Genomic DNA, 19,609 nt, shown 5'->3' on the forward strand with positions numbered 1-19,609 from the left:
CGCGGGTTTCATTGGAGAGGAACTGCCTGGGCTCAGCTTGTCAGTGTTGCCCTTTGGCCCCGCGTCCTGGCTTACCCTGTGCAGCCAGGGTGATTTTTCACTCAGGATCTTTGGACTTTCTTTGATCTTTTTTTTTTTTTTTTTAAACATATCTTTATTGATTTCAGAGAGAGGAAGGGAGAGGGAGAGAGAGAGAGAGAAACATCAATGATGAGAGAGTCATGAATCGGCTGCAGCCCACAACCCGGGCATGTGCCCTCACTGGGAATCGAACCCTGATCGCCTGGACCCTAGGTCGACGCTCAACCGCTGAGCCACGCCCGGCTGGGCCGATCTTCTTTTTTGAGGTAGTCAAAGGGGAGACTGTATATGAAATGGTTTTTACAAGGCTAAGACTTACTTGACTATAATAACTGTTACTGTTTTTTCAGATTTCCACGGAGATGTATTTCAGCACCCATAACGGGCATGACACCATGCTGGGCACCAGGCCTCTAAGGCCAAGGCCAACAGTTCTTGTCCCAGGGAGCTCGGGTTCTGTGATGGGGAATGAACTGAGGTGTAGATGATGGACTAGAGTTCAGTGTGGGAGCCTCCGCAGCAGAGTTTTGTTTAAAGTACTCAGGGCCTGGCCGGGCGTGGCTCAGCGGTTGAGCATCGACCTAGGATCCAGGCGATCGGGGTTCGATTCCTGGTCAGGGCAAATGCCAGGGTTTTGGGTTCAATCCCCAGTTGGGGGCGTACAGGAGGCAGCCGATCAATGACTCTCATCATTGATGTTTCTATCTCCCTTTCCTTTCCTCTCTCTGAAACCAATAGATATATTTTTTAAAAAAAAGTACTCAGGGAGTGTGCACTTCAGCAGCGCATGTACTAAAGTACTAAGGGAGCAGGGAGAGCAAAGCTATGAGCAGAGAACCTGGGGGCGGGGTGACATCTGAGTTGGGTTTTAGAAGATGAATGAGGCATCACCCGAGGAAGAGGGGGGAAGGGGAAAGAGGAAGGAACCAGAGGAAAGAAGGAGGGAAGCGCATGGGCGGAGGCATGAGTGGCTGGGGACAGCCTGTTTGAGGGAGGGCACAGGGTCATGACAGTCTGGAGCTCAGGGATCAGGATGGCAGGGCGTGCACACCTGGTGTAAACAACCTACTGTGCCCTGCAGAGTGGGAAGCTCTAAAGATTTATAAGGGGCAGCTGGCCAAGGAAAAACAATTGGGGGGAGGGAATGGAGGTGGGAATTCGCTCACGATGAGTCTGCTCTCGAAGGTAGATGTGAAGTCCACGGGGAGGCTGGTGTGGGTTGTGTCAGGAGAGCCTGACTGTCTATAGGACACCCCACAAAGGTTTCTTGGCGCATTCACCACAGTCCAAGGGAGAGGCCCAAGTCAGAAACCGGATTCACCAGCTCGCCAGGGGAGATTGTCTTTCAGGGAAGATCTAAATTTACCAAAGTAGCAACTGAAGGTCAATCCTCATTTACAGTAACTGTCAAGCAAAAGCAATTATTATCAGAATACCAGCTAGTACATTTACACAAGAGATGTAACTGACTGGCTCATTTTTTCCCCATGACCATCGAGCTGTGAATCAGAATCAGCAGTTGGTCATGAGATAGGTTTGATAGGTCCCGGTGCCTCCATCTGCAAGGCCAATGTGCCCCCAGGGCTAGTTATGTGCTGGCTTTGGGCCAGGTCCTCTGCTCCAGACATGGCCGGGTTGTCACTGCCAGGGCAGGCTCTGTAATGCTCCTTTTCTGTGCCTTCTGACAGGCACATTCTTTATGTGTCTTATACTCTCTGGTTAGGCTCCTCTGGCCAATTTGAAACTAAACCGCTTTCCCAGGGTTTTCTCATGTTAGAATCACCTGGGGAAATTTTATGCTGCTAATGCCTGAGCCTCACCCTCAGAGATTCTGACTTTATTGGTTTGAGGTGCAGCCTGGGTACATGGAGTTTTACAAGCTCCCCCGTGATTTCAGGTACAGTCCAGGTTGAGAGCTTTTGCTTTAAGGCAGTTGTGCATACATTTGTTCTGGTCCATTGAGTGTTGATTTTGCTCACGAGGGTTACTTACCACGGATCAGGTGCCAAGTGCTTCTCAAGGATTACACTGTTAATTCTTTAACCAGGACCGCTAGTCAGTGAAGAGCAGTGGTACAGGGAAGGCAGTCAGGCATAATTCCACAAAGACCTGGTGTAATCCCAGCTCCGCCACTTAACAGTCAGGTGATTCGGGGAAGTTACCTAATCCCTGTGAATATTAGTTTCCTCATCTGTGAAACGGGAAAATATTATCTGCTTCTTAAGGTTGTGAGAAATAAATGAAGCAATGGATGAAAATCAGCTAGCCCAGCAGAGCCTCCACCATACTGGCTCCATTTCAATGGAAGAAGTGGGGAGACTGAGACATCATGTTCCTTGAGGGTCCTCAAGAAAGGGGGAGCCCCCATCATATTCTGGCCCATGGGCATAGGTCAAGGAGTAAGGGAAACATGCAGTGGGAAGGTGTCTGAGACTCAAGCCACACTGAGAATGCTATAATCTGTTTCCCTTCGTAGGATCCAGATGTGGTGAGGAGGAATGCTACGGAAGATGCAGACACCCACCCGAGCCTGAGTGGAGCAAGCACAGCCACCCATCAGCCACAGGCCGGCACACTAAGAGGCCAGGCCAGGGAGCTCACACCGACACTGTGTGTGCTGGGGGGAGGGTTTGAGGTCCCTTCAGTGGGATGTGTAGGGCCAAGGTTTCCCGGAGGGCCTGCATTCCTAAGGTTCCCTGTCACTTGCTAGGTTCATTCTAGAACTTTGCTGTTCTGACCCTTTGGATTTCTCTGGGCTGCATTCCTCAGGGTCTGGTTGCTTCTTTCTTGTGGCTGGAAGGCTATGATCCCAGAACCCTTCAATGGGGTTCTCTGTGTACACACTCCCTTGAGGTGGCTCGAGCTGTGCTCTCTGGCCCCAGTGGGGAGCCCCATCGCACCCTTGTGGGTCAGCAGGTGGGGACAGCAGCAGAGTCACAGGTCCTCCCTCCCCGTTCCTGCACCTGGAGAAGCAGAGGTCGAGCGGCCAAGAGACACATCCTTGGCTCCTCCACAGTGCTTGTTTTGGGGGCAAAATGAGAGCATTTTCATCCATCATGGTCCAAATTTCTTTAAATAAGAAAACACAAGAGAGTCAAAATATTGATATTTATTTGGGCTGAGGCGGTAAAGAGACACTAAATCACGGAACTGAAAAGCAAAATGGAAAGAAGAGCCAGCAATAGCAAACCAGCCCTGCCTTAACCCTTTCCCACCAGAACCCTTTCACCATATCCTGCTGTGATTCTTGAATCATGACTGTGGTCCCCACAGTATTTATCTTTGTATGAAGGCCCCTTTGCCAGAACTCAGTTCCTTTCCAGCTCACCTAGTGGAGCCTGGGGTCCAGGAAGCTCTTGAGGGACCCACAGGACTTCCTTGGCATCTGAGCTCCCAATTTGCCATTGCCCTCTGGTCACAAGCTGGTTGGACCCACATCTCTGTGCCCTGAACTTCTTGCCAGGGTCTGCCCAGTGAGCGCCCTCCCCTGCAGCTGGGGAAGGAGCCCCCTCTCTTCCTGACCTCATGGCCTCCTCTTCTAGAAAAGACACCGAGGGAAGTGGACAAGCTGTAGAAACAGAGCTGTGGACACTGCTTAATGTATGGGTTTCTCTGGCCTCTGGAGGCACCGGGGAAAGCTTGCTCTTCGAGCCCTACCTCCTCCCTACCTTACTCCCGGGATATTTCTGGAAAATATCCCAGTTCTTATTTATTTCCATCCAAAGTCCACGCCCCAGGAGGAGCAGCAGGGATGTGAGGTCCTGGAGCCTGTTACCTGACCAGGTTAGGCTGGTACTTACAGGGCTGCTCCTGGCTCATATGCATGCCCACCCCGATCAGGCAGCTCCTGGCCTGGTTGCCTGAGTTCCCAAGACTTTTTGGTTCCTACACTCAGTGATATTCTGGTCATCTATGCTGACTGCTACACAGTAATGGAGGCCACTGTCACTCATGGCCCTGGGAACAGGTGATCCTTAATATTTCACCTACAAAACGCCCTAAACTGCTGCTGTCACTTGACCATCCCACCCCTTCTCAAAAGCATATTCCACATAGTCTATGTCAATGGCAGGAACTCGGAAGATTATTTGGCGGTATAGACAGACAGCGAGGTGATAGGAGGAACATTTTTGTTCAGACAGCGAGACAGAAAGACATGAAGAGAGCTGTCCAGAGACAAATGTCTCCCACAGAGAGACAACAGGAATTGCCTTTCTCTCCCACAAGACAGCCCCCTGCATGTCCAAGGCTTCCCCAGCCAGGGACAGAGGAGGAAGCTGGAATTGAGGGATGGGGGAAATTTCAGGACCTGAAGCAGCAGGGACATCCCCCCAGGATCGCAGAGGGAAGAAGAGGGAGTAGAGGCTGAGGGAGCAAGAGGAAGAGGAGAGAGAAACAGCAGAGGAAGAATGTGCTAGGATGACAGGGAACCAAGACGGAGAAGCACCTTCCCAAGAGCTGCGACACAGGCTAGGAAGGGGCCCGACCCTGGGGCTTGAGAAAACAGTTGGTCTTTAGAGGCCTCATCTTCACGCTGAGCAGGCCCAAGAAAGCCTCTGAATGTACTTAATGCCATTGACCTGTACATTTAAAAATGGCCCACTGGTCAATTTTATGTTATGTATGTTTTACCACAATAAAAAGAAAAAATGGTGCAGTCACTTTGGAAAATGACCCAGCAATTCCACTCCCAGGTTTACATCCAAGAGAAGTGAAAACATGCGTCCACATGAAAACTTGTACATGAATGTTCACAGCAGCATTATCCATAATAACCAAAACGTGGAAACAATCCAGATGTCCTTCAGCTGATGAACGGGTAAACAAAATGTGGAGACATTCATACAATGGAATAGTCTTTGGCCCTAAAGGAATGAAGTCCTGTTTCATGCTACAAAATGGATGCACCTCGAAAATATTATGCTGAAAAAAGCCAATCACAAAAGATCACATGTCATACAGATCTATTTCTATAAAATGTCCAGAATATAGGCAAATCTATAGTGACAGAAAGCTTGGTGGTTGCCTAGAGCTGGGAAGGGGTTAAAGGGAAATAGGAAGTGACTGCTAACAGGTATGGGGTTTCTTTCTGGGGCGATGAAAAATGTTCTGGAGTTAGTGGCAATGGTTGTACAACTTTATGAATATACTAAAACCCACTAAATTAGACATGTCAAAAGGGTAAATTGTATGGTGTGTGAATGATATCTCATTGCAAAAAATAAGATTAGAAAAAACAAAAGTTTTCTGGGGAAAAGCTTGGCCATCAGTTCAGCTCCAGCTGGCCATTCCTCTCCTCTCTGGGGCAGAAACCTGGCAGGTCTAGGGTCAACAAAGCTGAGTCCCTGCTCTGTTAGGCATCACAGGCTCAGGATGCTCCCAATAAGGAGAGGGATGCAAAGAAGGGTGATGGGAGAGAGGATCTTGGGGGCAGGGGAGGAGAGGATCTTAGTGTGACAGCAGGCTTCCTAGCCCAGAGCCCACTGCTCCCCCTCCCCACACACCCTGGTCCTGGGGCCCCTGGACACATCCCCCAGCCCGGGGACCGCCTAATTGTGAGAGAAGCCCCCATGAGAGAAGGCAGGGAGGTCGGGGGCACAGTCAGCAGCCTTGGGAAGGCAAGCCAGGGGATTGACCTCACAGGCCCCAGCATCCTGGTCCCCCCGGAAATAGATGGAGTCAGCAGAATCAGAGGAGGGGTCCTGGTCAAAGAAGTTGTAGGGTCGGAGGAAGAAGCCCACACCATTCCCCACAGTCACTGTGTTGGGAATGTCCTCTGCATGTGGGATGTGCAGGAAACCAGCCGTCACCCAGGCCACCAAGTCCTGGCAGGGGAGAAAAAGAGCATCGTGAGGCCTGGCTTTGCTAAAGACACACCTGCCTCCCACAGTAGGCTGGGATGTAAGGCTTCAGCTTACTAACCCAGGAAAAATGTGAAATCGTGATGCTTTATTTCTTAGTGGGTTCTAAAGACCCTGGAGTGAAGAGAGTGAAGTGGCTCATCCCTGTCCCTCCGCCTCCCCAAACTAACCTGCCCGGCAAGGGTCTCGTTGTTGATGAAGTCGGTGAAGTCCACGGTGGGTGTCCAAGGGTCGTTCAGGTTGTAAATGCTGGTGCTGCTCGGCTCCTCCTCCTTCCGCTGGGTCACTGCCAGCTGGTACCTGCAGGAGATCTGGGTTAGTCCTACAAGGCCATCAGCCCGTCCTACTATTTGAAGCTGCACTGAAGAGGGAACAGAGAGGAAAAATAGGCACGAAGGTCTCGGGCAGAGAGCCTCTTCATTTTTCTCTGTTCACTTCCCATTCTCCCCTCCGCCTCTCCCATAGAATTCCCACATTTGTTCAGCATCCTGTATCTCAAACATCAACCAGCCCATTGTTCAGACTTCAGATCCTAATGTCATTCCTACATCCACCTAGATCAGTGCCTGGGCCCTGGATGTATGGACAAGGGCTGATTCCATTTTAGGCCAGTTTCAGTATCTCAAATGCCTGGATTTTAGGGAACACTCCCTCGGATCTGTGTTCCTCTCTCTCTTTTTCTAAAATTCTCACCCAAGGATATATATATATATTTTCTTTTTCCCCCCATTGCTTTTCAGAGCGTGGAAAGGAGAGAGAGAAAGAAAGAGAGAGAAACAATATGAGAGAGAGACACCGATTGGTTGCCTCTTGCACATGTCTTTACTGGGGCCGGGAATGGAGCCTGCAACCAAGAGACACGCCCTTGGCAGGAATCAAACCTGGGACCCTTCAGTCTGCGGGCCAACGCTCTAACCACTGCGCCAAACCAGCCAGGGCTCTGTGTTCCTCTCTTAATCTGTTTTTTCCTCCAACCCTTATTGTGAACTTTTAAAGTTGAAAGAATAGTGTAGTGAACACGCATATACCCACAACCCAGATTCTACCTTTAACATTTTATTGTATTTGATTCCACATGTATCTCTCGGTTCATACATCCATTCAGTAGGCCTTCTTTTAAACAGATGAAGATTGTGCCCACAGGGCTGTGTGTGTGTGTATGAGTGTGCATGCACACCCACAGGAGGTGAGAGAACCTGGGTTCCCAGCAACCTGGGGCCCTTCTTACAGCCCATCCCCCCAGCCTCTCTGACACCCGGGTGCCACTCACCTCCCCCAGCTGAAGGCTCTCTCCAAGGAGCTGCTCTGGGGCAGCGGCTCTCCAGCCAAACTGAGCATCTGGATGCGGTAGCCCCGTGGGTGACCCCACCTGTTGCTGTGGTTGCTGGCCAGGTACAGGTGGCGAGGGGGGGCACTCCTCAGGGGGAAGGCAGCCTGCTCCTCCGTCTCTAGCAGCTTCCGAGCCACCTGCAGCCTCTGCATCTGGTGTTCAGGGCTCCAGGGGACCGCCATGGGGACAAAGACCATGTCCTCAGCCCAGACCCAGTTCTCCAGTCCTGCCAGGGCGAGGGAAGGAGTAGGGAGGAAGGATGGGAGGGAGAACTGATTACTCACCTGGCTTCAGACTGGGGGCCAAAGAGAAGCCCAGAGCTGAGTGCACCCTCTACTTCCCTTCCTTCTCCCCAAGATATCCCTGATCTAGAGATCTGGAAGTCTTTCTCCCTGATGTCATCTCTGGTCACAATCCCAGATGCCTTGTGACTGGGCCTCCCCTGACCTTCCTCTGAGAGGCTGCAAGGAAAGGTGGTTTACCTGAGGTTGGAGCAGCCGAGCAGGCAATGTGCAGATCTTTGTGACCTGAGGAAGGGATTTGCGCCTCATATCTGAAGCCTTATGGCATCATCAGAACTGCCTTATCATGACAATAATAACAGCTGTAGCTCACACTTATTGAGCCTGAAGGCACTGTGCACTCACGGAGTGCTTTACCTGTATTGATGACTTACTTGTAAAACAGCCTGGTGAAGGAGGAACTACAATTGTCCCCATTTTATAGATAGGACAACTGAGGCTTAGAGAATTTAAATAGCATGACCTGGCTTGTCACCAAAGGCACATGGTTAATACTGTGGCAGTGCTGGGGACCCAGGTCTTAGTTTGGCTCCACTGCCGACACATCAGCACATGGAGGAAACCAACACAGAGTGGCTCCACCACACATGGGCAACAGACACGTGAGCCTAATGCTGCTGGAGCTTAGAGGTGTTTCCCATAGTTTGAGATTTGGCAAGAAATTAAGAGTAGGGCCAAAGGCAGTCTGAATTTTGGAATTTTGAATGATCTATTAGTCAAACTAGATCCCATATTAGGAGTCAACTTAAATGATCTGAGACCCAAGAGCAGGAAACCAAAACATGCCAGAAGCTTCCTTCATATCTTCCAAGACCAGAAGAGAATAGAGACTGATTAAGCAAATCTTCAGTTTCCTCTTGTGGATTCACTGCCTCTAGTCCATACCCATAGGTGACAATTAAAGACCAAGAGTTATTTCTGGTACATTCACATAAGCAGGTTCATGCTGATAATAATAATAACAACAATAGCTAATACTTCAGAGGGGTTGGGGGTTAGGGGACTGGATAAAAAAGATGAAGGGATTACAGAGTACAAATTGGCCGGGCCAGGCATGGCTCAGTGGTTGAGCATCAACCAAGGATCCAGGAGATCGAGGTTTGATTCCCAGTGAGGGCACATGCAGGGTTGTGGGCTCAATCTCCAGTTGGGGGTGTGCAGGAAGCAGCCAATCAATGACTCTCTCATCACTGATGTTTCTATCTCTCTCTCTCCCGCTCAGTTCTTCTTTCTGAAATCAATGATATATATATATTTTTAAAAGTACAAATTGGCAGATACAAAATAGTCACAAGGATGTAAAGTATAGCATAGGGAATACAGTCAATAATATTGTAATAACTAAGCACAGTGCCAGGTTGGCACTGGAAATATCAGGGGGATCACTTTGTAAAGGATTTGAACCAATATACTACAGACCTCAAACTAATACAAAGTAATAGTGCATGTAAAATGTAATTAAAAAATAAAAACTTTTAAATAAAAAAAGAGTTGTTGTTGCTTAAATGCAGAGATAAAAAGAGATGTGTGTGTGTCAGTTAGAATACACATATATTTTCTGGCTAAGTCTAATGAGAGAGCCTAAAAGCAATGAGATTCCAGTTATAGTGAGCACACTTGGGACCCAGATCATGGTTTCTAAATACTGCTCTTCAACAGAAGGAACCAGAACTCCTTGGAGAAGTGGTTGATTGATTCCAGGGGTGGAGCAGGAAAAAACAAGATGAAATTGGAACATCTTGTGCTGCCAGGAAATAAATAAATGCTCAAGAAGGGATGGAGGTTTCCAGTTAAGATGGCAGCTTAGGTAAACATGATACTCAAATCCTCCCACAACCTCATCAAAAATACAACTAAACTACACAGCAACTATCATTCAGAACCACCTGAAATCTAGCTGAACAGAAGTCCTACAACTAAGGATATAAAGAAGCAGCAGCATTGAGACTGGTAGGAGGGGCAGAGATAGGGACTGGGCTGGTCCCACACCCATGTGTGGTGTGAGGCTGGTCCCACACCCATGTGTGGTGGATAAAAATTGGCTATGGAGGTCCCGCTTGAGGAGCGAGGGGTCCCAGCCCCACAACAGGCCCTCCATTCCAGAATTCCAGTGCCAGGAAGAGAAGTACCCATAACTTCTGGCTGTAAAAACAAGCAGGGATTGTAGCTGAGACAGACAGAGGCTGCTGGAGTCCCAGGCAGTTCCTCTTAAAGGGCCCATGCATGGACTCACTTGGACTTACTCCCTCTGAGTTCCAGCACTGGGGTAGCAGCTTGAAAGGCATCAGGGACATATAGGGAGGAACTGACGTGTCTGGCATCAGGATGAGAACTGGAGGGGCAACTTTCTCCTAGACACAAATTCTGGTAGAAGCCATTACTCTTTTTCTGAGCCCTTTCCCCACAGAACTGTCAGGCAGGTGCTATATCTGAATCTCCATCAGCCTGACTATCAGTGTTCGCCTAGCCCTGGTGGTTTCCTGAGGCCCTGCCCCACCACTTGCAGTCCCACCCAAGCTGTTCCAGTGGCTTTTTCATAGGAATGGGCTATCTTGGTTCATGCCTCAAACTTTCCTAAAATCTCTCAAGCAAGCAGCATCTGGCCTTGGCATGCCCCTTACCTCTCAGTAAATGTCCACAGGCCCAGCACTAGCAGCAGCCAGCATTGGTTCATAGCTTGGCCTCTCCTGGGTACCTCCAATCCCAGCACAAGTAACAGCCACATGCAGATGGTTTTGTATCTCATGCCCTGTGGCCATGGGCAGAACACAGGCAGAGGCTGACCTTGGCCTGCATTTCCTGGGAGTCCCCAGAGCCAGTGCACCTGGTGGGTAACTTCAGACAACATTGTAGCACTATCCAACCACCTCCACAAGAGACAGACTCAAGGGTTGGACTCAGCAGGCACCAGAGCCCCACTGAAATAAGTACTGCTTCTTGGGGTTGGCCCCTGCATCTAATCCTCCATGGTGGTTGCAACCAATCCTTGCAGCTGATGAGCCTGGGCGTAAATCCCTTCCTTTGATGTGCCAATAGCAATCAAAGCTCAATTACAGCAGGAGGGTGTACACAGCCAACACACAGTGCTCAGCTTGTTGAACGTGGAAGCTGTGCCACTGGACCCTACAGTACACCTACTACATTAGGCCACTCTACCAAGCCCGGAAGACGTAATACATAGAAACAAACACAGGGAGGTTTCCAAAATGAGGAGACAAAGAAACATATTCCAGATTAAAGAATCCAACAAAACTCCAGAAAAACAACTAAACAAAATGGAGACAAGCAATCTACTAGATGTAGAACTCAAAACACAGGTTATAAGGATGCTTAATGAACTTAGGGGAACAGTAGGTGAACTTAGAGAGAATATCAACAGCATAAAAAGGGACATGGAAACACAAAAAAGAACCAGTCAGAAATGAAGGATATATTAACTGAAATGAAGAAAAATTTACAGAGAATCAACAGTACAGTAGATGAAGCTGAGAAGAAAAATAGCAATTTGGAATATAAGGAAGTAAAAAACACCCAATCAGAACAGCAAAATAAAAAAGAATCCCCCAAAATGAAGATAGTGTAAGGAGCCTCTAAGACAACTTCAAGTGAACCAACATTCGTATCATGGGGGATCTGGAAGAAGAGAGAGAGCAAGAAATTGAAAACCTATTAAAAAAAAATAATGACAGCCCTAGATGGTTTGACTCAGTGGTTAGAGTGTTGGCCTGCGGACTGAAGGGTCCTGGGTTCAGTTCTGGCCAAGGGCATATACCTGGGTTGCAGGCTCAACCCCCAGCCCTGGTAGGGGTGCATGCAGAAGGCAACCAATTGATGTGTCTCTCTCACATTGATGTTTCTCTCTCTCTCTCTCTCCTCCACTCTCTCTGAAAAGCATTGGGAAAAATATCCTAGGGTGAGGATTAAAAAACAAACAAACAAACAGAATTTTAAAAATGACAGAAAACTTGCCTAACCTAGTGAAAAAAATAGACATACAAGCCCAGGAAGTGCAGAGTCTCAAACAAGATAAACCCAGAGTCCCACATCGAAACACATCATAATTAAAATGCCAAAGGTTAAAGACAAAGAGGAAATCTTAAAATCAGCAAGAGAAAAGCAATTAGTTACTTACAAGGGAGCTCCCATAAGACTGTCAGCTGATTTCTCAAGAGAAACTTTGAAGGCCAGAAGGGATTGGCAATAAATATTCAAAGTGATGTAAAGTAAGGACCTACAACCAAGATTACTCTACCCAGCAAAGCTATCAGTTAGAATAGAAGGACACATAACGAGCTTCCTAGCCAGCTGGTGTGGCTCAGCCACTGAGCATCAACCTAAAATCAAGGAGATCAGGGTTCGATTCCGGGTCAGGGCACATGCCCGGGTTGCTGGCTTGATCCCCGGGGGGGGGGGGGGGGGCAGGCGAGAGGCAGCAGATCAATGGCGACTCTCTCATCATTGATGTTTCTTTCTCTCTCTCCTTGAAATCAATAAAGATATATTTTTAAAAAAAGAGCTTCCCAGACAAGAAATAGCTAAAGAAGTTCATTACCACCAAACCAGTATTACATGAAATGTTAAAGGGTCTTCTTTAAGAAGAAGAAGAAAAAACAAAGATTAAAAATATGAACAGTAAAATGGCAATAAATACATATCTATCATAATTGAATCTAAAAAACAAAGTAAATGAACAAGCAGAACAGAAACAGACTCATACAGAGCACATTTTGACCGTTGCCAGATGGGAGGGGGGTTGGCAGGTTGGGTGAAAAGTGAAGGGATTAAGAAGTACAAATCGATAGTTACAGGATAGTCACAAGGACGTAAAGTACAGCATAGGGAATATAGTCAATAATATTCTGTTATCTATGTATGGTGTCAGATGGGTACAAGATTTATTGGGATAATCATTAAGTATGTTATATAATGTCTAATCACTGGGGTGTATACCTGAAACTAATATAATATTGTATGTCAACTGTAATTAAAAAATTAAAAAATGATTTTTTTAAAAAGGGGGGAAAAAAGATGGAGACATGTCCAAAGGACACAATTATCAACTTCAAAGATCTCCCAATATCCAAAACTGGAACAATTTAAGAAACAAAATAAATGATAGTACTGGGAGACTGGGTTTCGAGCCCTGGAACAAAAGAAATATCCATGAATCCTTACAGGTATGAATAAATAATTATATATGTAAGTGAGTGAGAAAGGAAGGATAACTTTTCCTAAAGGAGAATTTCAATTAATAAATGTATAAAGAGTCAGGAAAAATTTATAATGACCAGTAGGGAAATACCACAGTAATAACTGACACAGAAAAAAAAATCCACCAATAGATGCTAAAATTAGTGGGCAAGAGTTTGAAAAGAAATGGGGCATTTGCATAACATAATTTCCCCAAGATACTTATTAAATACAAATAAAAAATATTAACATTTACCATTGAAAAAGCCAGAAGACATCACCTTAACTAAGTGCTTGAGGTCAACATCGCTGATAATAAGACAACATCAACATCATGTACCCTCAGATAAGATGTACTGAGAATGACATAACGTCTTTTCTGTGTTTTCTTCTCTGTTAGAATGTAAGCCTCTTGAGAGCAGGGACGTTGTTTCTTTTGTTAAATTGCGTTAGCTTAGTGCTTGGCACAAATATGTATTCAGTAAATGTTGCTTGCGTGAATGATATGTTATGTGAAAAAATTAAAGTCTATCATATATCCTATTTATACATAGTTTACAATACAATAAATTCTATAACTGCAGATGAGATGTTTTAAAATATGGAAGAATTCTTTTTAAGTGTGGAAGAATAACTGACGTGCTAAAGGTGAAAATCTCAAGGATCTGGTGGTTTGCACATTTACTTCATATTACATTTTTAATGTTTCAATGACAATTTTTAAAGTTAGGCACGGAAATGTTAGCCCCCTCTTCCGGAATCCTTTCCTCCTCCAGGACGCCTTACCTCCGACATCCAGATCCACCTTGAAGTGGGCGCTGTGGGTATGGACGGTGCCCAGCGTGTGCTCTCCAACCTGGTTCCCATAACTTCGGGCAGCACCAAAGAGAAATGTTGAGCTGATGTAGCCCGTGGCATGCAATTTGACTTCTATGGCTCCATTGGGGTGGAAGACCATATCCCACACATAGTCATAGTTGAGCATGGTAGACACAGATCTGATGACCAGAACTGTCTCTGCAAGGCCCCCAAAATAGTGGGAGTGTATGTCTGAGTGGTGTCTCCTGAGGGGAAGACCCTGGTTCTGTTCAAACACACAAAAGGCATCTCGTAGTGTCTTGGGGGCTTGGGACTCCAAAAGGAAATGCCAGTCTACGTAGGTGGCCAGGTAGGGACAGTCCACCCCACGGGTCAGGGGGGAAGAGAAGTGGCCCAAGCCAAAGCCACCATCTGTGTACCGGCTTCGCAGAGCAGAAGGAGAATTGCCACCATAGATGGTCAGGGCCTCCTGGACGCTGATTTCATAGGCCACTCTCTCTCCTTGGAAGCGGATGTCAAAGATCCTCGGGCCACTGAAAGCTCCGAGGCCAAAAGAGAAAGTCCACAATGAGGAGGCCACTCGACTCCCCTGGACACTGAAGCGGGGGCCCTGGGGATGGAACTGCAGAGGGGGAGCCGGACCTGGGGGCACCTGAGATTTCAGGGACCAGGACCCACCTGTGCCATTGTCTGGGATCAGCACCACATTCACCAGGCCAGCCTCAAACTGCTCTTCCAGCTGAGCCAGACTCTCATAGTAGCGGCCTTGGAAGAACACCTTCTGGATGGTCCAGCGGGCAGGGTCCAGAGCCTTGTGGTCTACAAGCAGCTCCAACCCCACAGGGTGCAGGTAAAACCCAGCCCCTGAGATGTTGTAGTACAGGCCAAACCAAGTGGCTCTGTCTCCTGATTGCAAACCCCGGGGAGCTGTGTTCATCGTCACTAGGTTCCTTCCTTGGTGTTTGTAGAAGCAGCAGTGGTGGAGGAGACCAGCTGCCTGGGGCAGCTCTCTGTCGAAGATCATCTGGTCTATGTCCAGGTACTCTCGGAGCAGCACGGGGCGGCGGTGATAGGGCAGGGGCCCCCGGTGACGCTCCACAGTCACATCCCGCATGTAGGAGGGGTGGGGCAGTGGCCCCACCACCAGCTCACTCACATTGGGCTGGGGTTGTCTGCCAAAGAAGACGATGGCCAGTGCCTCCCGGGCAGGCGGGGGGCTCCCCCTGTCCAGGTGGGCCAAGGCTGCAGCCTTGGGGGGCAGCTGCAGCTCCACCGAGAAGACGCAGTTGTCTGAGGGGCGGGCCTGGGCTGCATCCACCAGGCCTGGCCCCAGCTGCTGGGTCAGAAAGCTCATCACAGCCGCCAGCTCCTCTGCGCTCAGGTCTGCAAACAGCTGGCTCTGGCCGGGGGGTGCCCAGTGCTGGGCACTGGGAGATATGGAGGGGCAGCGGGGAAGCAGTCCAGGTTTACATTCTCTCTCAAATCCTTCCTCAGTCCCAGCTTCACCTTCACCCATACTTATCACCAAAGCACTACAAAAGGACAAAATAATGAAGAAAGTCATAGCTAAAGCCCCTGCCCTGTCTTCAGGCTCTTGAATTGGAACGCAGAATGGGAAATAGAAAGATAATCATAAAAAGGACCTGGGTGCAGGGTGCCTCTTTTAGTCTCTGGAGGTTCCTGGTCTCTGGCTGGTGCTGCTGGGCAAGAGGCCTGATGGGTACATGGAAGATGATCAGCCAAGGGCAGAGGGTTGGGTGGAGGTGGAGCTAAAGCTGGAGGGAGCCAGGGGTCAGGCCAGGCTTGGGAGGTGGGACTATGGTAGGAACCTGGACTCTAAGTGACCCACATAAGCCTCTGTCCTCTGTTCCAAATCAAACACTCAGGGTCAGGGTTGGGGGAAAAGGGGAGGAGTTGGTTTTAGAGATAACACCTGGAGGGAGGAAAGAGGAAGTGACAGGGGCAGAAAGGAACTGTTTTTCGGGCTCTTCGTCCACCCTCCAGATGGAACCTTTCTCCTGGCTACAAAGCTGTAAGTGAAGCTCATCCTCCCACACCTCCCCACCCAGGCTCCCTCACTCCTTCCATTAGTTCATGGCGCCCTCCAGGCTCTGCTCCTAGTCACTCTCCTGCTCCCTGCACCAACGAGAACCCTACTGGCAGCCCCAGGGATGCTTCAGAGCACTGTTGAGAACAGGAGGAGTTGAAGGCGGGAAAGTTGAGTGAGACAGGTCAACACCGTGGAGGCTCTGTGAGCACCCTAAGTTACTGGAGCGTGCAGGGTGCGGGGCCAGTCGGAAGTTGGAGGGGGTGCAGGGCCTGCAGAGTGTAACAGAGACCCTCCCCCCCACACACACACCTTGAGCAGGACTGATGGGTCAGGGGGCTGGAAAACTGGCTGTGGAATAACCTAGCAACAACCCTTAACTGCAGGAAACCTTTCTCTAAAATGTCGCAGACGCAGAGAGCAATGCCACCTCCATTCTCTGCCAGGTGCTGCGCAGGAGGCCACCAGGATCTGGGCAGCCAGGTCCTGAGGGGAACTAGAAGAGACTGAAAGTTCCAGAGGAAGAACATGCTTCCCTCCTGAGCCTAGGAAAGGATCCTTGCCAAGGTGGACATGTCCGGGAAGACTTCTCAGGAATGACGCTCGACTGAGCTCGCAGGCAGAATGCATTCTCCTGGCAGAGAATGGGAAGGACATTCCAGCCGAAGGCAAGAGGAGGTACAGAGGTGCAGAAGCTTGAGACAGCCTGGCACGGGCCGGAGTGGCCAAGAGGTCAGAGTGTTTGCTGTGAAGTGGGCATGGGAAGGAGGGCAGGCGGGAGAGCTAAGGTCAGGAAGCCTTGCGTGGTGCGTGTTTTAAGTAAGCCAGTCATCCAAGGGAGACAGCAAACGTCTCAGAACCCAGGCATTTCAACTAGGTCAGCCAATCTCAGAAAGGTCAGAGCATGCAGAACTATTTATGCAGCCAGCTCTATTTGGATATGGAAACTCGACTGGTTTTCCTCTTCTTTGTTCTTTAAACCTGTAGAAGGTCCAATGGGGTTCATGAGAAAGGGAGGGCCTCACTTCCCCCAGGGACGGAATTTAAACAAAATAACCCCCCTCTCCAGGGAGATCAGCCCTACTTGTCCTCAATGAAAATGGGAACTGGGCCCGGCCGGGCCTAGCTCAGCAGCTGAGCGTCGACCTAGAATCCAGGCGATCAGGGTTCAATTCCCAGTCAGGGCACATGCCCGGGTTGCGGGCTGCAGCCGATCAATGACTCTCATCATTGGCATTTCTGTCTGTCTCCCTCTCCTTTCCTCTCTCTGAAATCAATAAAGATATATTTAAAAAAGAAAAAAAAGAAAATGGGAACCGGTTTTGCTTTTGCTGATCTGGTTTGTGTACTCTGCAGAAGCTATTCATCGAAAACAGTATTTTAAATAGTTTTAATTTAAAAAATGTTTTAAAAAAATTTTGGTGAACATACAGGAGAAAATGAGGCTTTTTGCTCTAGGAGAAAGTAGGTGTGGTTCAGCCTCTCCTCCCCTCTTTGCCTTGGCAAGTCTGGCCTCAGGGCAGTGGAAAGTGAGCATAGTAGTACTGGCTGCGGTCAGCAGAAGACTAATCCAACCATTCCCCAAAGTCCCAGATGACAGTCTTCCCTATTCCTAAAAATGAGCACCCCCACACCCCCACAAAACATGTCTGTAATTGAATTTCCTGCCAACCAGATGAGTGAGGACACAGAGCTGGTTATCTGTTATAGAAAAATAGAGAAACGTTACATTTCATACCTACCCCTGACTGTTGGGGGGAGAAATTCACACCCAATATTCCCATTGACTGAGCAGCAGTTTGGAAATGAGGAACTGGAGAGCTTCTTGCAGTCAAGACAAACAATAGAACTGCTGTAACTAAGGCAAGGAGAGGCCATTGGCAATGGGCCTCGTGACCTTGAGAATAAGGGAGAGCAGAATCCAATGTCAAGGCTTACCTATCCCTGGCCACAAGGCAACTATGAGTCTGGGTCTTTCATAAGTCATGAAAGTCACTGTTAAGATCACTAATGTTTTTGTCCTGAACGATGTTACCAAGTAGAGGTCAAAATATTCACTCTGGTGGGGTATCACCAAGCTCTCATGTGGGGAGGTGGGTAATGATGGGGGGGAGCCCTTTGCCTTGGCTGGTGGGGGAACTGGTGTATAAAAAAGCATCACCCTGACCACCTTCCCTAAGTGTCTAGTTGTCGAGTTGCTTCCTCTGAGATATTGTTTCATCCTAGTCTTCACAGGAATCACGTTAAATACCCTAAACACTTGTTGGAAAGGTGTCCCTCTTACAGAATTATTCAGGAGACAGGACTATACATCCTGCTCCCTCCACTACATCTTCTCTTTGAATAAACTTGGCCCCGGCCTCTGGGAATATAATGAAGATGAGTTTATCCCTGGGAGCTGGAACCCACCTCTAGCCCCCAGGCTGAGGACTGGGCCCGGAACACTGTGCCTGGGAGGAACTGCTGCCTCAAAGGCCCTGTGTGGTCAACTCGGCCGCCTTGTACACCCAGGTTACACTCTGTGCCAATCTGCCTTCTAGGGAGATGGCTCTGGCTTGGGTGTGGAATAAACCAGAGGTGAGGAGACCAGGCAGGAGGCAAAGGGCCAGGATAAGGCCGGTGGTATGGAGGACAGAGAGGTGTTTAAGGGTAGAGTTTACAGGACTCGGTGCCTGATTGGGTGCGGGTGGGCAGAGAGAGCACAGCATCTTACATGACACAAAGGTTTCCCGTTGGGTGACTGGCTGAGTGGTGAGGCCTTTCAGCAGAAGGACATACACAAAGAGCAGCAAGTTCAAGGCGGAAACTAAGTTTGAGGTGCTCATGGGAAGCCCCACTATAGATGACTAGAAAAAGGGAAGTTTACTCTCTGGATCTAGAGTACAGGAGAGAGATTCTAGGCTAGAAAAAATAGATTTGGGTAAAACAAAAAATACTAGCACTTAAAGTATTGGAGGCTGAAGTCGCCCAGGGAGGACCTCCGTAGAGAGAAGAGGGGAGGGTCAAGGACATGCTCCTCCCTGTGCCTGGGATGTTCTTTGTGCTCTTCCTCCTCTCCCCCGCCAACTTCTACTCCTCTGCCAAGATCAGCTGAGACATCAGGTCCCTCAGGAAGCCTGCCGCTGGCCCGCTCCCACCTTCCCTCTAACAGTCCTCATCTGTAATTGCCCCATGGCTTGCCTCTCTTCTCCTGCGGGCAGAAATTGTATCTTTCATTCACTAATACATCCTAGTGCCTCGCATGGTGCCCGGCACTTAGGGGGCACTTTATGCATCTTTACAGGGTGCACAGAGGAATCCTTCTCTTGCACTGGGAGCTGGAGCCCTTCCCAGGGGCTTCAGGCGAGGCAGGCGAGCACATCTTAGGCTCCTCACAGGGGGTGCTGGTGTCTACATTCCTGGGGAGGTCCCAGTTATGCCCTCCGATCTAAGCTCCTGGGGTCCTCTTGTCTACCTCCTCTTAGGGCCCAAGTGCTAAAGTTCTCAGCCTTAGGGACACTATTCTTTCAGAGCCTGACACCCTCAGTCACTATTCACTTGACCAAAGGTCTGAGGCCAACACTCTAGTGGGCCTCAGTGGTCTGAGGAAGAGATTAGATTGGGGCTCCAGGGTAATGCATGAGGACAAAGGCCATGTCCTCAGCCCAGACTCAGTTTTCTGGTCCTGCCAGGGTGGAAGGTGGTGTGCAGGGAATGGAAGGAGGGAGAGCTGATCCTGTAGCCCTCCTGACCCCAGCTGGGCTGACACTCTCGCGATCTACATGTCCATTGAGGCCTGGAACAGGTGGTGTCATCCTTGTGGTGGAGATGTAGAGACACAACTACAGTCACATTTTCAGATAAAAGCTTGTGAGCACTTATTTATACACACTCTCACCTCAGGCGAACACTCACATTCTTTGGTCTAGAGATGGGTTTCAAGGTAATGAGCTTGAAGTTAGTAAGATCCGGGGTGAGGGAGCATTCCTATAATTCACTT

The 19,609-nt window shown here is 48.8% G+C and overlaps 1 protein-coding gene across 1 annotated transcript; it reads right to left on the reverse strand.

The window, feature by feature from the left end:
- Positions 1 to 5,549: 5,549 nt before the first annotated feature.
- LOC148091261 (amine oxidase [copper-containing] 3-like) lies at positions 5,550 to 15,147 on the reverse strand. The gene is made up of 4 exons (XM_087826584.1): positions 13,551 to 15,147; positions 7,213 to 7,498; positions 6,113 to 6,242; positions 5,550 to 5,906 (listed from the first exon to the last, which is right to left on the reverse strand). The coding sequence occupies exons 1-4, from the start codon at positions 15,145 to 15,147 to the stop codon at positions 5,631 to 5,633; spliced, it is 2,289 nt and encodes a 762-aa protein (XP_087682710.1). The 3' UTR covers positions 5,550 to 5,630.
- Positions 15,148 to 19,609: the final 4,462 nt, after the last annotated feature.

The sequence above is a fragment of the Miniopterus natalensis genome, chromosome 17 (genome assembly GCF_054644295.1).
Source record: "Miniopterus natalensis isolate mMinNat1 chromosome 17, mMinNat1.hap1, whole genome shotgun sequence".
Classification (NCBI taxonomy): Eukaryota; Metazoa; Chordata; class Mammalia; order Chiroptera; family Miniopteridae; genus Miniopterus; species Miniopterus natalensis.